This window comes from Sebastes umbrosus, chromosome 12, assembly GCF_015220745.1.
Source record: "Sebastes umbrosus isolate fSebUmb1 chromosome 12, fSebUmb1.pri, whole genome shotgun sequence".
Classification (NCBI taxonomy): Eukaryota; Metazoa; Chordata; class Actinopteri; order Perciformes; family Sebastidae; genus Sebastes; species Sebastes umbrosus.
In genome coordinates, this window is record NC_051280.1 from 22,646,317 (window position 1) to 22,662,556 (window position 16,240).

The 16,240-nt window shown below is 42.3% G+C and overlaps 1 protein-coding gene across 5 annotated transcripts in view; it reads right to left on the reverse strand.

Annotated features, from left to right (window-relative positions):
- Positions 1 to 418: 418 nt before the first annotated feature.
- mast3a (microtubule associated serine/threonine kinase 3a) overlaps positions 419 to 16,240 on the reverse strand; it is a 37,156-nt gene continuing 21,334 nt past the window's right edge. For 3 of the 5 annotated variants that reach the window (XM_037787161.1, XM_037787163.1, XM_037787160.1), the window contains 21 exons: positions 14,387 to 14,462; positions 13,890 to 14,099; positions 12,439 to 12,540; positions 11,664 to 11,796; positions 10,700 to 10,773; positions 10,327 to 10,412; positions 9,771 to 9,979; positions 9,494 to 9,632; positions 9,128 to 9,260; positions 8,863 to 9,028; positions 8,590 to 8,691; positions 7,335 to 7,457; positions 6,980 to 7,092; positions 6,619 to 6,815; positions 5,967 to 6,088; positions 5,687 to 5,875; positions 5,002 to 5,225; positions 4,632 to 4,754; positions 4,308 to 4,444; positions 3,805 to 3,989; positions 419 to 3,685 (listed from right to left, as the gene is read on the reverse strand). In XM_037787161.1, coding sequence (XP_037643089.1) covers positions 2,817 to 3,685; positions 3,805 to 3,989; positions 4,308 to 4,444; positions 4,632 to 4,754; positions 5,002 to 5,225; positions 5,687 to 5,875; positions 5,967 to 6,088; positions 6,619 to 6,815; positions 6,980 to 7,092; positions 7,335 to 7,457; positions 8,590 to 8,691; positions 8,863 to 9,028; positions 9,128 to 9,260; positions 9,494 to 9,632; positions 9,771 to 9,979; positions 10,327 to 10,412; positions 10,700 to 10,773; positions 11,664 to 11,796; positions 12,439 to 12,540; positions 13,890 to 14,099; positions 14,387 to 14,462 — 3,712 coding nt within the window. In that variant the 3' untranslated portion in view covers positions 419 to 2,816. The remainder of the gene's footprint in view (positions 3,686 to 3,804; positions 3,990 to 4,307; positions 4,445 to 4,631; positions 4,755 to 5,001; positions 5,226 to 5,686; positions 5,876 to 5,966; positions 6,089 to 6,618; positions 6,816 to 6,979; positions 7,093 to 7,334; positions 7,458 to 8,589; positions 8,692 to 8,862; positions 9,029 to 9,127; positions 9,261 to 9,493; positions 9,633 to 9,770; positions 9,980 to 10,326; positions 10,413 to 10,699; positions 10,774 to 11,663; positions 11,797 to 12,438; positions 12,541 to 13,889; positions 14,100 to 14,386; positions 14,463 to 16,240) is intronic. The other 2 variants (XM_037787164.1, XM_037787162.1) reach the window with 2 other exon arrangements.

The following is a 16,240-nucleotide window of genomic DNA, read 5'->3' on the forward strand; positions in this document are numbered from 1 at the left end:
CTAATACTTTTGTACTTTTACTTAAGAACAATTCTGAACGCAGGACTTTTACTTGTAACTGAGTATTTCTACACTGTGGGATTGTTACTTTTACTGAAGTAAAAGATCTGAATACTTCTTCCATCACTGAATATCTTACATTTCTCAAAGCTTAAAGATGATTCCAGTTTATCTATTTCTTTATACATTTCTAACTGTGACTGGTTTAACAGAATATGGGACAACCGTAAAAGACAAAACCTGGATTTTATCTGTATAAACAGAACATTTATCTAGTGTATTATTACTACACAGAGTAATATTATTGTAGTATTTATATGTGTTTATCATATCTACACCAAGGAAAGATTATGATTGTTTATGGAGCCACAAACTTGCATTTACTGTTGTATGAGGGACAAATGACAAGTACAAACACTTTGTAGTCCTGGACTTTGTAGTCCCTTTGCAATGCATTTATTTCAAGCACTGTTAAGACAATAAAAAAAACACAATGTCACACCAGTCTGCATCAGATACCCACATGGTAGGAATTTCATAAAGGCCAGTTTGTTTTTTTGGGGTCAACAACTTTTAATACAAAAACACACTAAAACAAGTGGGGAAATGATGGAGAATGACAGTTGAGCACCCATATGAAGAAATGGAGTGTATCTCTCTCTCACACACACACACACACGCTGGCAAAACTAGAGATGAGAAGAGTCGCTGTGGAGCTTCATTTCGATGTGTGATGCTGAATCGCTGGTATGGACTGCTGCATGATGATACAACTTGTGGTACAAAATAAAAAGATCAAATCAGAACAACATAACAGGATGTATATTGCATCAGAAATTCAGTGATAAATCCTACACAGACAGTTTTTTTCCCCAAAGTACAACAAACAAACTTCTAACTTCTAACATGAACCCCCGCGGTCTACAACCACCATTCAAGGCTTAGTATGTGCTAATCATCCATTATAAAATTCCCAAATTATCAGTTCCAACTCTACAAAATAGAAAGGCGTGCCTTCGTAAAACTTAAAAACAAAACAAAAGTTTCTTCTGTGTTACAAATTAATCTGAAATAAGATTTTTGGTTGCTGATTCAAACATTTCCTGAATAAAAACAATAATTAAAAAAAAGGCTTAAAAAAAAAATATAGAAAATAAAGAATACATAGCCTCATAACAAAACTTGATTTATCATCTTTCAAGCTCAAATCAGTCAAATTTAAGAATTCCAAGGCCCTTTGGACGAGATTAATAACTTCCAAAATGCTTAAAAAATTGAAATATGTTGTAAAATTGTGGGAATATTATACTGGGATGTGAAGCATACACAATCCTTGAGATTAAGACCCTATGCCACATATAAGTATCCCGAGTCCATCTACCCTTACAAGGTCACTTTCAATTAAACACCATCAACAGCTGTTATAAGGTCCACCATAGTTTATACAATATACATCAACAGCATAGGTTATTATTAGTACTGCAACAAGACTGTTTCCATATCAAAATATACAAAAGGAGATCACCTCTACTCATTCCTTCATCCACTCAGGGCCTCTGGTTGAATTCCCCGTCATTCATCTTTCTTTTTTTTTTCATAATAATTTAACAAAAACCATGACAAGTCCACACACATATTTGCACTAAAATGTAAACATTCATTCATTACACGCATTTTAAAGGAAAACAGCCAAGGAAACCGGTTTTGTGTGTTGCATCCACTGTACAATTTTTGAATCTCACGGAGAAGGAAATCCTGAAATATAAATGTGCTCCAACTGTTACACGGCTACGACAACTTGTGCAAACACTTCAGCTAGACTAGGTTCATAAGGAGCTGGACGGAAGTTTATTAGAGGACAGAGACAACAGTCTGGTTCCCGAAGGTAGTCACAAAGCTTTATCTACACACCTGTATGTTGATCAGGTTAAACCACCGCTAGATGAGTGACACTTTTTTTACAGGACAGACATGAGGTGGAAGTAGAGCCCATGCATGCATGAAGCTTCTTATGTACAACTACAGTACCTCTTTTTTTTAATGGTTCCTATGGCTAAACCATGCTTTGGCACCACTGCTAGGCCTCCGAGTATTGAGATGTTGATATTTTTTGTCCTTTCAAAATGTTTGTACAAGGCCTGTGTTCGGGATTGATGAGTCCAAATGGTCGCCGACCTGTGTGATAGAGAGGCGGCACTGAACATCTTCTGAAATTCTATAATACATTATATGTCGCAGGACAAGTTTGTTTCAAAGACCCAATCTGAACACAAAACAACACCCAGTTCTAGACAGGCATTGAGGTATAAAAACAAATATGGTACAATATCGACTGCCCTTTTCAGCGTCGGCTGTAAAACCACACTGAGAAGTTGTTGCGTGGCTTTTCTTTTGTGCAATACCTGAACTAAGAGCAGCTGAAGCATCCAAGGCATTTTCAGCAACTGAAAAAAACAAGATGAGCATAAAAAGTCATAAATAAGTTTCTTCATTTAAAACAAAATATATTTACAAAATACATCAGTTACAGGTGCCACAGTGATTTGAGAACTGAGAGAGAAAAACAAGCAACGAGGAAGTAAACATAGTTTGGCAGTCATTATTCTGTTAACAGTGTTGCAGGATGCATATATTACTGAGAAACGTCGATGTTAACTTTGTTCTTCAAGCAGTTGCTCGTGATGATTTGGGACTTGGTCACAGTTTTCTGGACACACATGCAAGGCCTTCAAATGTAGGTACAGTAGTAGGTCAAAGACGTATCTTCACTTCTCAGTCTCCTGAGTGAGACTCTTCGTTGACCTGTCATCCCCTGGCTAAAACCCTTCTTTGTCTTTCGACTTGGCTTTCTGCGGCGTTGTTGTACCCTGTGATCCTCTTCCTTCCGGCTTCGCGGCTGATTCTGATGGAGCCGAGTTGATCCAGGACGCCTTGAACCCCTTCGGCTGCGTGACGGGAAACGTTGGGCTCGGCGTCTTCTCTCTCTCCTCCAAATCATCGAAACTCACTTCCTGCACTGCCTCCTGTTTCTTGAAGGAGTCTCTCCGCTCCGACAGCGCCAGCTTCCTCATCACCACCACCTCTTTGGAGTGGTGGTTGCCGCCGCGGTGTTGTGGCGAGGCGGTGGCGCGGTAGTGTTCGTTGCCTCCGCTGGCTGCGTCCTGGTGGCCTCTCTGCCCTCCTATGTACGGACCATGACGTCCGTGTTCGCCGACGCAGACGAACCCAGTGGCGGTGTCGCCCTCCATGTCCTCCAGTCCCTCCCCCTCAGACAGAGGCACCTCCATGGTGTGGCGGCGGGTGCTGTAAGCCTTTCTGTCCCCGTGGTAACCCCCCGTCATCTTGTCTCCCGTCAGCTTCTCTGCGGACTGGACCCTCTTGAGGAGCGGCGAGCGCGGCGGTTCTGCGCTGCGGGGACGCACAGAATGGCGGGTGATGGTGGGAGGCGACAGTGTCTTGCCGTGGAAACCCTGTAGGGACTTGGGGTGACTGGGGAGGCAGGATGGAGAGCACTGGGGAGAGAGGGGCTGAGGAGGAGGGATGCAGGCCAGCGGTGAAGGAGGGATGCTGCTGGTGGACTTGCAGCGGCCGGCTTTGGTGTAGCGACCCAACACGTGTAGGGAACTGGGACGGGCCTGTGGGACAGGAGAGTTAGGGGAGCTGGAGCTAGGAGAGGAACTGGAATCTGACAGGAAGAGAAGGAAATAAAACAGTTTAGCATTACTAGACATTTTTCACAAGACGTGACATAAAAACATAACACACAAAGAGATCGACAGCTTCCTTTTTTGAGATGCAACTCACCTCCGGAGTGATCAGGAGCAGGAGAGCGACAAGGCGTGGACGGCCCGGGAGAGAGACTCTGCGTGGGGGAACCGGAGAGGCTGTCGCTAGATGACTGATGGAAACCCGACGAGAAGCTACGACTGCTCTGCATGGGCGGAGGAGGTGTGTGCTTCGACAGCTTCTTCAAGATGCTACGTCGTCGACTGTTCAAGAGGAAAGAGGTGTCAGGTGTGTTAATATTGTTCTTTGCATGCTTACTTGAGTACAAAGAGTCTCTCTCAATGAGCCAAAAATAAGAATGAGAGGTAAAACAATGAAGAACAAGAAAAAGACACATTTGATCAAAGCTATATTAGTGCATCTGTCTCTTTTGAGTCATAAATGAATGGAAATGTATGACTGTTATCTACAGTCATTGGTGACTGAAGTCTAAGTGGTCTATCTGAAGTCTAATGCTAGGCTTCAGACGGGTAATGCTGTAATGCTGCTGCTGCATATGACTTAATTCTCCCCTCATGTACCTGTCCTGTCCGTCCTTCCTCTTGCTCTTCTTGCTGCGCCGCGCCATCTTGGCCTTGTAGCTCGATTTCCTGGCAGGGCCCACCTTGATGGACGTGTTCTCCAGAGCAGTAGTCTGCAGGGTCACCCTGTTGCCACTCTGTTGAAAACAGATCATTAACATAAACACCTGTCTATACGGCATTCTCTCTGAGTAGGAGCAGAGCCACAAAATGATATATGGATGTATGATTTGTTTGAGAAAGACGCAGCAGTACATTTAGACTTGTCCCTACTTAAAAACATTGTAATCATCAAAATATGTATGGAGAAAGTTATCCTCGTACCTTGAGCAGGAGCTCCACCACCTCAGTGTGGACGAGTCCCTGGACCGACTCCCCGTTGACGTGAGTGATGAGGTCACCAGCCCTCAATCCTGCCTCGTGTGCGGGACTGCCGTCCTCAACACACTGTGGACACAAACACACACACAACCTCAGATTAAAATTACTGGTCAAGCAACCATCCAATCAGCTGTTTCCATGAATGACAGTGTTTCACCTATGCAATTATTACAACCAATGTTTTCGCTTTACTCATTCAGTGAAAAAAAAGAAAGTCTTGACTTTTTTTATAGAATTAAATGTAATAAGTACACTCTAAATGTGTTGAATATACTGTACAGAATCAGCTACAGTCAAGGTTGAGGACACATACCCAGACCATGTGGTGAACGGTGTAGACGTCGCTGTCTCCCATGTAGACTCTGATAGCTCGCAACGCAAAGCCGAACCTCTTCCCCGAGCTGTGGATGACCACGGGAGGCCGGAGGCAGCTGATGCTGACAGAGAGGTCCCTGCTGGGGGACGAGTCTCTGGACGAGGGGTTGGACGACAGGGACAAAGACGATTTGGGGCTCGTAGGAGGACCTGCTGAGTCATCTGGACCGGGAGAAGAAGGCGATTAGAAAGGTCATCAGATGAGTGTTTATGGATTCTTAATTTTTGCATCATTCAGCATTTGATAAAACTACTTCTACCAAACCATCTTAATACTAATGCTAAAAATTGAGGTTATTCTACTATATGTGATTCTTAGTTAAATAATTGAAATGGGAAAACATCATAATTAGTCAAGTGACATTCTTCTAACCTTGGCCACAGTATTAATATTTATGGTTTGTGTGTTTACTGTGTAAATTACACTGCATCAGGCTGTAGAGGGCACTGTAAACACATTAATAGTCTTGGCAAATATAAACAGATTACAGTTGTGCCTCTAAAAGACTTGATTAAAAAAACATGATTGTGGCTGGAATTTGAGCAAGCATTTGAATCTATACTAACTTCAATGGGAACTTGGGAAAGTTACATTTTAAAGACATTACTATCATCCTGTCTACCTGGGGTGATGATGAGGGACAGGCCAGAGACGGAGGCAGACTTGGGGACTTTTCCAGCTGTGGATCTGGGTTTCTCTGGGGTCTCCAGCTGGTGGGCGATGCGCCGGGACGCCCCTCTTCGGAAGGACGGCCTGGTGCCCGTGCTGTTGCTCCGGAGCCGGATGCGCCGCAGGTTGGAAACCATCCCGTCTAGAATATCAGGAGGTGCAGATTGTGAGCACTGGTGTTTCTGAATTGCTAAATAACAGGAGAAGAGAGTCTGTGTTTGTCGGTCTTTTACCTTCCTCCTCGGCAGAGATGGCAAAGCGAGGCATGATGTCGAGGCTCTGGGTGCTGTTCATCACCAGCGGGCTGGCGCTGCGTTCTGACTGGGAGGAGCTGGATGAAGCGCGAGGACGCAAACTGCGAGGAAGACACAGTAAACATTCAGGATGTCAGTAAAACATGTATACTGATGTAGAACTATGGAGCAACTAAGAATTAAAAAAAATCCATAAATCCAGATTTGTTTTAGCATTTCCATATGTGCAGGTGAATGAGCTCTGGTATGTTTCTCAACCATTAGTTATTTGGTTACATTCATTTTGAGGAAAAACATAACCATGTAGTCCCCATTCATTATTTTAAAAATGCTGATCTCATCACACATCACAATTTTTTTCCCAGTATGCACTGAATGGAAAGCATGTCCGGTGGAGGAAGTCAGAGCGTACTGAGAAAACCCACATCAACAAACATACAAACTACATATAGAAAGGATAGAACATTATTCCAAAAAGACCATTTTCAATATCTCATAAAAAATTGCTCATTTGAATATAAAGTGCTTCATATTTAACGAGAGAGTATTAACACTTCAATCTCACATTTTTCATTAAATTGATAGCTAACAAGGCGAGAACGCTCTCATAATAAGGACATCACTCTCTCACGTTTCATGCTCCCACCTCCCCCTGTGTCCATCTGCCCTCTTGTCTCCACTAGCCAACTGTTTGTGTCCGTCGCCAGGGGAGAGGACTCCCCTGCCCTCCCATCGCTCCTCCTTCTCCTCGCTGTGGCTTCGCTCCGACGACGACAGGCTCTGGTTGGACGGCGTGGAGGTGGACAGGTGCTCTGTGCTGCTGTACACCTGCAGTTTGAGAAAGGAAATGTTTGAACAAGATATCTGGAGAGATCACACCAATGTTGTATTCTATCAAAGAGTCGTTAATGTGAGATATATCTTTTAATAATATATCTATATATAAATGTGTGAAATAATCTACAGGAGAAGACCAAGAAGCAGGGCAGTACCTTGCTGAAGCGGTGGGCCACAGAGGAGAACTGTCGGAGCTCCAGAGATGATTCATCATCGTTGGTTTCATCGTCGTCATCTGAGTCCAGGTGACAGTAGCGCTCTGATCGGGCTGGAGGAAACACAATGATAGTGTATTAAATAATGAAAAGCTGACGACCCTTTTTCATCCTAACAGAAATTACCGCGAGGCGTTACTGTATTCTCATAGGCCTGCGTCCTTCTGTGTTTCTAACAAAGGTGTGTCTGGGTTTGTCTGTGTCATGCAGACAGAGATCCATATTTGCATTGTAGTTAGGCGAGTCCATACTAGGATCAGGAAAGGTGTGTAAATCTAACTGGTGTGCCACGTACTGTCAAAGTAACTGGTGTCCTCGTCCGTCTCTAGTTGAGGTATGAATTCAGCTTTCTGTCTCAGGAGGCCATTCCAGTCCAGACCGTGGAAGAACATGTGCATCTTCACCTCAGTGGTTCCACCTGGAGAACAAAATCAACAAGAAAAATCAGACAATTTTGGGCCTGGTTTTCAGCTCCTCCTCAGCCAATATGTGCCCAGCGTCTCCCTTGATACCCTTTGACATACTCAAGTCAATAGTTTCTGGAGCTTTCACCAGTTATCCCAGCCCTCCTTGTTTACCACGGCTCTGCCTCACTCCAGATGTTGCCTTATTAACCCTCATTATCACAGCTTTGATGTAAACATAAAAGTGCGTATTTGTTGAACAATTTCCATCAAATACAGCCACAAAAATAGCTCAAACTGCCAACAAAGTGCTGAGATGAAGTCTTTTAAGGTAAAAGAGCAACTTTAAAAGGTAGGGTTGGTAATGTTGAGAAACCAGCAAGAGTACACCAGATTTTAAAAATTATGAAACCGAAAAACCCAACCCAGTGTTGCCAACTGTTTTCCAATGAAAGTAGCAGCACTAGCTCCAAAAGTCCCTAAATCTACAGAGAAAGTCGGCAACACTGACATACCGTCCCTTCAGGACTTCCTCCAAAGCCACGCCCTCAAAATTAACATTATGAACATAAACAACAAATATGGCTACTGTTAGTACTCACAGCTGTCAAAAGCTAGCAGCTTGTGTAAGACTCCGATGACGCGCAATGAGTGCACTGACTGAGTGCACTGACTGAGTGCGCAGAGGTAGGCAGGTAGGTATTTCATTCGGACCGCATGAAATGATTGGACGGGTTTATTACAGTCCTGCAACTGCCAGAGATACCGGATCTTTTTCTTTTTTTTGTCAGAGCATTTGATTTATTGATTGCCGTCGGGATGTAATGAGAATTTAAACAAATATACCAAAAAATGTTTTTGAAGAACACTACCAACCCTACCTTTAAATATTTTAAAAACTTTATATTTCTCCAACATTCGAGTTGCATTGACTTTCTCTCTCTCTCACTCTCTCTCTCTCTCTCACTCTCTCTCTCTCTCTCTCTCTCTCTAGTGAATCCCCCCCGAGTAAAAGTGATAAGAAAATCTATTTGTGCCCCTTCTTGGCCAGCAGAAGGTCACAGTGCTTTGCAACCTGGGACCTCGCAGGCTATACTCTAGAGGGTCTTTGTCCACCCGTTCATCATCAGTCACACTGCCACCAACCTGTTCCCAGACGCTCCAAAGGGGTCTGTCTCAACAGCCTGGTGATAAGGTCCTGAGCATCAGCTGGCAGAGCGTCCTCCCCTTCTGGCCAGATGATGTCATCTGGACAAAGATGAACATACCAGTGATTCAATGAAGGGATTTAATTACACAGAAACAATGAGGTGATGACCAATAACCCAAGACTAAAACAAACAAAACATTAAACCTGTATTGTGCGAGATTTATGTGTGGAAAAACTTGCATGCAATGACTCAGTAACAATGCACTTACCGTTGACCACCTGACCAAAGAGCTGTTCTGGTGTGTCTCCAAAGAAAGGCACACAGCCCACTAAGAACTCATAGAGGATGATGCCCATAGCCCACCAGTCTACCGGCTTCCCATAGCCCTGCCTCAGGATCACCTCTGGAGCAATGTACTCTGGAGTCCCACACACCTGTAGAGAGGAAATACAGATGAAGAAGAGAGCAAAGATTGATTGTCTGTTAAGGTCATAAACACAACAGACGAGATGAAGAGATGAGAAGAGACGAACCTGTTTGTCAATGAACTCTCTGGTGTCCTTTTCGATGTGTCCTTCATACAAGTTGGTGGTCATGTTCATTAGGCCGATCTTCGACAGCCCAAAGTCTGTCAGCTTAATGTGTCCCATGGAGGTGATTAACAAACTACAAAAGAAGGAAACAGAAATGTTTCATGTTACATCAAACGCCGTCATCCAAAACATAGATCTGTGAAAAATATCAAAGGCTGAACGTTTCTGAAAATTCTGTCCCTACTTCAAAAAGATTGCCAGGCTCTTAAAGATGAAGTCTAAAAATGATGAAAGCTTGAAAAGTACTTTAGGTGCTGCCTGAAAGCAGAGATAGAAAAAAATGAAAGCTGTGAAATGAGGACTCACTTGTCAGGTTTGAGGTCTCTGTGTACGATGCCGTAGTTGTGAAGGTACTCCAAAGCCAGGACAGTCTCTGCAAAATACATCCGAGCCATGTCCACGGGCAGAGGACCGATGTTCTTCAATAGGTTGGCACAATCCCCACCTTAAAGTACAAAGACAGTCAGATGCTTTGTTTAGGTTTTCTGAATGTCTGTGACATAGAAAGACTATAAATGATATTGGTTTTGTGCCATATTCCTGGCAAATAAATGGACATATGCATGGCCAACTCAAACCTCACCTTCCACATACTCCATGACCATGCAGAGGTGCCTCCGCGTCTCAAAAGAGCAGAACATAGAAACCACAAATGGGTTTTCGGCAAAGGTGAGGATGTCTCGCTCCACAAACACCTGCTGGATTTGGTTCCTAAGCATCAGGTTCTGCCGGTTGATCTTCTTCATGGCAAAACGCTGACGGGTGTCCTTGTGGCGCACCAGAAACACAGTCCTGCATGGCGGGAGACGGGAGGGAGGAGGACACAAGAGGAGAAAAAGAAGGAAAATTACAGGACAAACAGGGATATAGGAGAGGAGTTTTATAGAGTTTATAGGCGAATAACAGGTAAGGGGAGCAGGGGGGAAAAAAGGATGAGAAAACACACGCATCACTTACTAGTGAACATCAGTTCAGACTTGAAATGAAATTGCCCAGACAAATTCTAAGTGTAAACACAAAAATACTACGGCAACACATCCTCATTTTAGTTTCTTTTCCGCTTTTATTGGGCTCTCTGTGGTGTCCACAATGAGACTGAGTCAGTTGGACGCAAAAACAAAGAAGTCTGCCTTACTCACCCATAGGCGCCATTGCTAATGAGCTTGATAGTCTCAAAGTCGCTCTCCAGTGGTTTCCTACGAGGAGGGGTGCAGGCTGCTCGGCTCTGAATCACACACGTCCCAAAGAAAACAGAAGGAAAATAACAGGAACTTAGTTGTTGCGTGACTTCTGAAAAGCATGAGTCCATGACTTTATTATGATAATGTATCTGCCTGTATCAACAACAGTGCTTTATTCCCCACTTCAAGAAACCCCTTCGGTGTTGTTCTAAATTTCTTCAGTACAACAGCCATTGCCTTTAACATTACTTCACCCACCACAGTTTATTCTGTCAAACTGAGAGTCACATTACAATTCATTATAACTATTTATAACTGTTTCATCTTATACCTGTTCTCCCGCGTCATCAGACTCTCTGCTGGACGCTCTGTGACTCGGACTCGTCTGCTCCAGGTGGACCATCTCTGTAATCACACATCAAACACCTTTCAGTTTAAATGAACACCATTGACGACAATAACTGCTTCAAACTGACTAATGATGCAAAATTACAACTGTCACTGTATCCAAAGCAGATTTGTTAGCGTTTGCTGTTGTGTTTAGTTTATAATGGCTCTGTTGAATACATGTAGTTCTGTAGAGGGAGTATTTTGCTAATATTTAACAGACCAAACACACAACCTGTTTAACTGAACAATGAAGGGCTCAACAACACTAAGGTGTGAACTAAGACTAGAGAAAATCAACAGAAGTTGGGCAACAGTGTACACAATAAGAACAGATACAATAAAAAAACAGAAAAACAAGTACAAAGACGGCAACAGTGCGAGCAGTAGTAAGTTGAGTAAAGTTCAATGAATGATGAACGCCAGCACACATTTAAGAATGTGCCTCGTATTTACAATTACTTGCTTATCTGTATTTGATGTTATGTTTGTTAAGTTACTCTATTTACTGAGAATGTTGTGCTATTAGGGATGAGAGGGACCGCGTTTGTGGAGGTTGGTTCTGTTTATTCAAAATGTAGGTGGCAAAAAGCCAATAAACATATTGTGAAAAAAAGGATTGTTTTCATTCAAAACAATAAAATGTTGTAATGCATAAAACGCTACATAAAAATATCAATGATTCCTGCAATAATAAAAATGGCAGCAGGAATAGTGCCATTACCGTTTCCCCATGTCATTTAATTTTTTACAAAGTTCTCATATCGAGAGAACAGATCTTTTTTTTAAATCATGATTTTATTCTGGTAAAATAGTGAGCATGCAGTACAATTCATCCAAAACAAAGTATTCTAAAATGCCTAAATAAACCGTTTTGTAGGTTAAACACTAAAAAATCAACACTGCACCTTCCAAGGGATCCCTAGTGAGGCCGAGCTGGCTGATGATGTATCTGGGGATGTCAGTCTTGATGCCCTGGCCCACCTTGGCGTGACCCTCTGCAACCTCCAAACGTTGGTAAAACTCCTCGGGATCAAACTCCTGTAAAACAGAAAGGGAAGACATGTTGTGGTTTCATTTAGGACTGCAACTAACAATTATTTTCACTGTCGATTAATCTGTTGACTATTTTCTTGATTAATCGATTAGTTGTCAGAAAATGGTGGAAAATGTCGATCAGTGTTTCCCAAAGCCCAAGATGACGTCCTCAAATGTCTTGTTTTGTCCACAACTCAAAGATATTCAGTTTACTGCCATAGAGGAGTAAAGAAACCAGAAAAAGGACTATGGGAAAATTAAATTAAAGGAAAAAGCTGAAACCTATACACTAGGAAAAAACAGGAAACACAACTGCTATGTGATGACAGAGCTTGTAAGAAAGAAGGTTGAAAAAGGGGAACTTGTGAACATAAATTAACAGCTACACACCTACTGTCAATATCAAATAGCTTATAAAAAAGGACTAAAACTCCAAACAGCATCCTGTCCGACAAGTTAAACCTGCTGTTGGTTTATTCCAACGGGCAACTGTGTTATTACTACAGCTAAAACTGTCATTACTACACCATATCATCAATGCATGAGTCACCTGTGACATGTGTATTTGAAGGGACAGATATTTTGTGGTAAGCATCATGTTGATATTGTGTCATGATCACTGCTGTGTCTGCCGGTGAGTCTTACCAGACACTCCAGCAGCCTGGCAGGCCTGGAGATGATGATGAGAATCTTCTTGACCAGTTTGGTGATGACGGCCACCTCCTCGCTCTCTGAACGCTCGTACGCCTGATCAGGGAAGGACAAAAAGGATGATGGATTATTATTGTGACTTAATTCCAACTGGCACCAGCCATGAGGCAGCGCATCTCACCCACAGAGAGGCTGTCTGCTCTCTGGCTCATTTTATTTTTAGCATCCATTTCATCTTCTTACATTATCTGTTGGTGATTCAACAGATCAGGGCTGGTATTTCAACAGCTTGCATCAACACTCATTTCTGTTTGCTGCCTTGCCAGATTCATAAATAATAGAAAACACTTGCGAACATACTTTTATTAACATGCACAGTCTCCATATCTTAGTCTAACATTGCCTTGCCTTGGTCAAACAGCAGGTTCAGAGTCAGAGTTCAGGTTAGACAGCTGATCATTTGTAACAGGCTCGGTGTCTTACCCTGTTAAACCTGTTACAAGATTTGTTTTTTTAAAAAAGGTATAATCTTCCAAAAGTTGCAAAGAAAAACAGCATTACAAAACAGAAATTATAATTCCAGAGAAGAACTAGCAAGCGCAGGGACATATTCAAACATTTTAACATGTGACAGCGGGGACCATTTGCTTAAAATAAACTCCCTCTTTCCAAGCTGGAAAACCATTTTATTGGCAAGATGGAAGAATAATTACAGAAATGTGGCTTTAGTGGAAATTACAGACAAAATAATGTCTATCCCGGTTGTATTGTAGGATAAACTATGCTACTAAGAGACTGAATGAACACAAGAACGCATCGACTGTACTAACTGTAGCTGATAAATGAACTTAATGTCAATTTATCCAACTTTCTGATTAAAAGGAGAAAGTCATTTGAGTCTGCAGCAGAAGCTGTGATCTGTTTTGCAGAAGGCGACATGTGCTGCGGTAAAATAGTTGCTGGAAAGGTTATATAATAAGTCATTATATAATCAAACACTTGACCACTGCACAGATCTAAGATATGATATAAAATGACAATTACTGACCAATGAAGTGGAAACAGCGCTGAATGAGAACCAATCAATTCGGTGTGTCCAGTGAAGCTACAGTCTAGCATGCAATGTCCCAGAGGGCAATCTGAGCTACCAACAATCAGAAATCCACTGATGATGTCTTAGGCTGAGTGTCCATATAGCTCTGACTTTTATGTGCGGCCACTCCGAGCGCTTCTAGTTGAAAATCTTTGAATTTTTCAGAAAGCCTGCCAACGCTTTTCAGCCAGAGAAAAACACTACATGGACACTCAGACTTAGAAAGAACAAACACTGGCTGAACAGTTACATGGCTGAATAACAATCACAAAAACTGTGTGTGTGTGTGTGTGTGTGTGTTGTCCAAGAATCAGATAGAAAAACACATCTTTTAAAGATGAGAAACACTCACCTCGTGCAGCAGCTTCTCCAGTTTCTCCTGCAGCTCAACAAAGTACCTGGAGGTGACCAGGCCTTTCTGGGACTTGTCCAGACAGTCTCTGGCGAGCTCCACCAGCTGGTGCTGAATGAATCCCAGCACACCGTCGGCAAGGGGCAGAGTGGTGCCCGGGGATAACTCTGCGATGATGTCGAGCAGCCGACACTCCATCTGGGCTGTCGCCTGGGAAACAAACAAGATGGAAGACTTCATTTAAAATGGTGACAGCAGTATTGCATTCACAGTTTCTTTTAACTCGGTCCGCAAAGGTGACCGAGTCAAGATTTCGACTTTGCCAGGAGCATTAAAATCTCTTGTCCTGGTTTCCAGGTGTAAAAAAAGCTCATGCACACGTCAGTAGGTCGTCTTTTCGCACGGAGATGCGTTAGCAAACTGAAGATGTTAAGTAAATACAAGTCGGAGAGAGAAAGAAGGCAAGGAAAAAAGTGAAAAAAGCACTAACTATATACCTTAGGAAAGCGTTCTTTGTAGACATGATTCATCATGACAATTTCATTGTCAAATGTTCCACAGGTCCGTCCAGGGCTGGAGGAGAACCAGGTAAAAGAGAAGAACAGAAAAAAAGATCAGAAATACAACCAAATAATAAATATCATATTTTTGCGCAGATAAAGGTAATCATTTATGGATGCTACATTTGAATCATATAATGGAACAAATTTGAAAACTGATCAGGGGATGGAGGAGTGACAGTAGTATGTTTAAAGTTGAAATACTAAACAGTGATATATTGAGGCTGTAAAACAATGTCAATCTCAAAACCTGTCATATTAAAGCTACACAAAATCTATCAATTTCTTTCAAGCACATTGCAAATGTTTGACTGAAAGTGTTTACTGCCATCCGGGGTCATAAACACAGCATGTTTGACTATTACTCTAATGTAATTCAGATCAGGTTCTCATCTGCCGTATCCATGACAACATCTGTTGTGTGCACGGAGCTTCAGTTACGAGAGGGCACCTTTAAAACTGTCCGCACACATTACAAATCAATGTACTGTCATCACACATGTTAAAAATAGTAACCCCGGGTGCCCCTATACATCACATACTGCAAATAACAATATCTACATGTGACATGCACTTTACTATTTCTGGGCGAGCACAACAGTTGCAGTTGCACAGCGGTGGTTTTATTTGAGGGCAATAGCAACAGTTAACCCCTTGGGAACTATTCGGGGGCAATAAGAAACGCTTTACACACCCCTCTGGAGCTATTTTAGAGCAACACAGACACTTGTCAGTCATGGATTTCCACAGACGATACGTGCAGTAAATTAGATGTGTTTTTTATAGCATTACAAAAGTCAAAACCCTGGTGGAGATTTCTCTTTGGTGGAATTATTAGAGGGTTTGTGGGATCTCATGTTCCGTCTGTAAACCACTGATCAGGAGTCAGATTAACAGAGCATCTGAAAGAAGATGCCGCTGTGCAGGGTGCATAAGGGTGCTTTCACACGCCATCAGAGTGAAAATTGATACTTTCGGTTCATTTTCTGTTTAGTCCGGTTCGCTTTCACACATTAAAGTGGACCAAATTAAAATATAATTTGCAGAGGGTCATGTACGAAGGAGCAAATTTATCTTTTTCGTCTTGAGATGCAGGGAATCGCGGATCTACTGTGATCTACTGTGAGCAGGAATCCCTTCTCCTTCTTCCTTATTTAGCGTTTTCTGTATGTTTTCTTCTGCCCAGATGTCAAGCAAAAACATCAGACTTCTGCAGAAGTCCTAGTCAGTCCTCTCCCACTCATGTTAACCTGTCATTTACCTGTGTCCATCTCAAACAAATGTGTGAGTGAGTGAGTGTGTGTTGGTTCGCTTGGAAGCGGTCCGAGACCTCCTCCTCGCAAGTGGTCTCGGACCGGTTGTTTTGGTCCGCACCAGAGTATGATTATTGCGTTCGCAACTGCCCAAACAAACCGCACCAGGGGTTGAACCGCACCAGAGTTTGATTAAAACAACCTAAATGTTGCCTTGTGAAAGCACCCTTAGTATTTTTGCTGTGTATAAACTTTTATAACCAAACTAGAAAAGTTAACAAGCCTAGATCCTTGTAAAAGTTTTGACCTAACTATATACTGGACTATTTCACATTATCTCATCAACTTGAAATTAGAAACCCCAAGTGTTAAGAATCAATAAATGATAAAGACCTTCTTGTACAGTAAGTGTAAGTCTTGACTTCTGCATACCTGGAACAGTAGACTAATCTAGAGAGTACCTACAACATACACATATATACTGTATATACATGTATATGTTGTAGGTACTCTGTATACTGTACTGTATGTATATGTA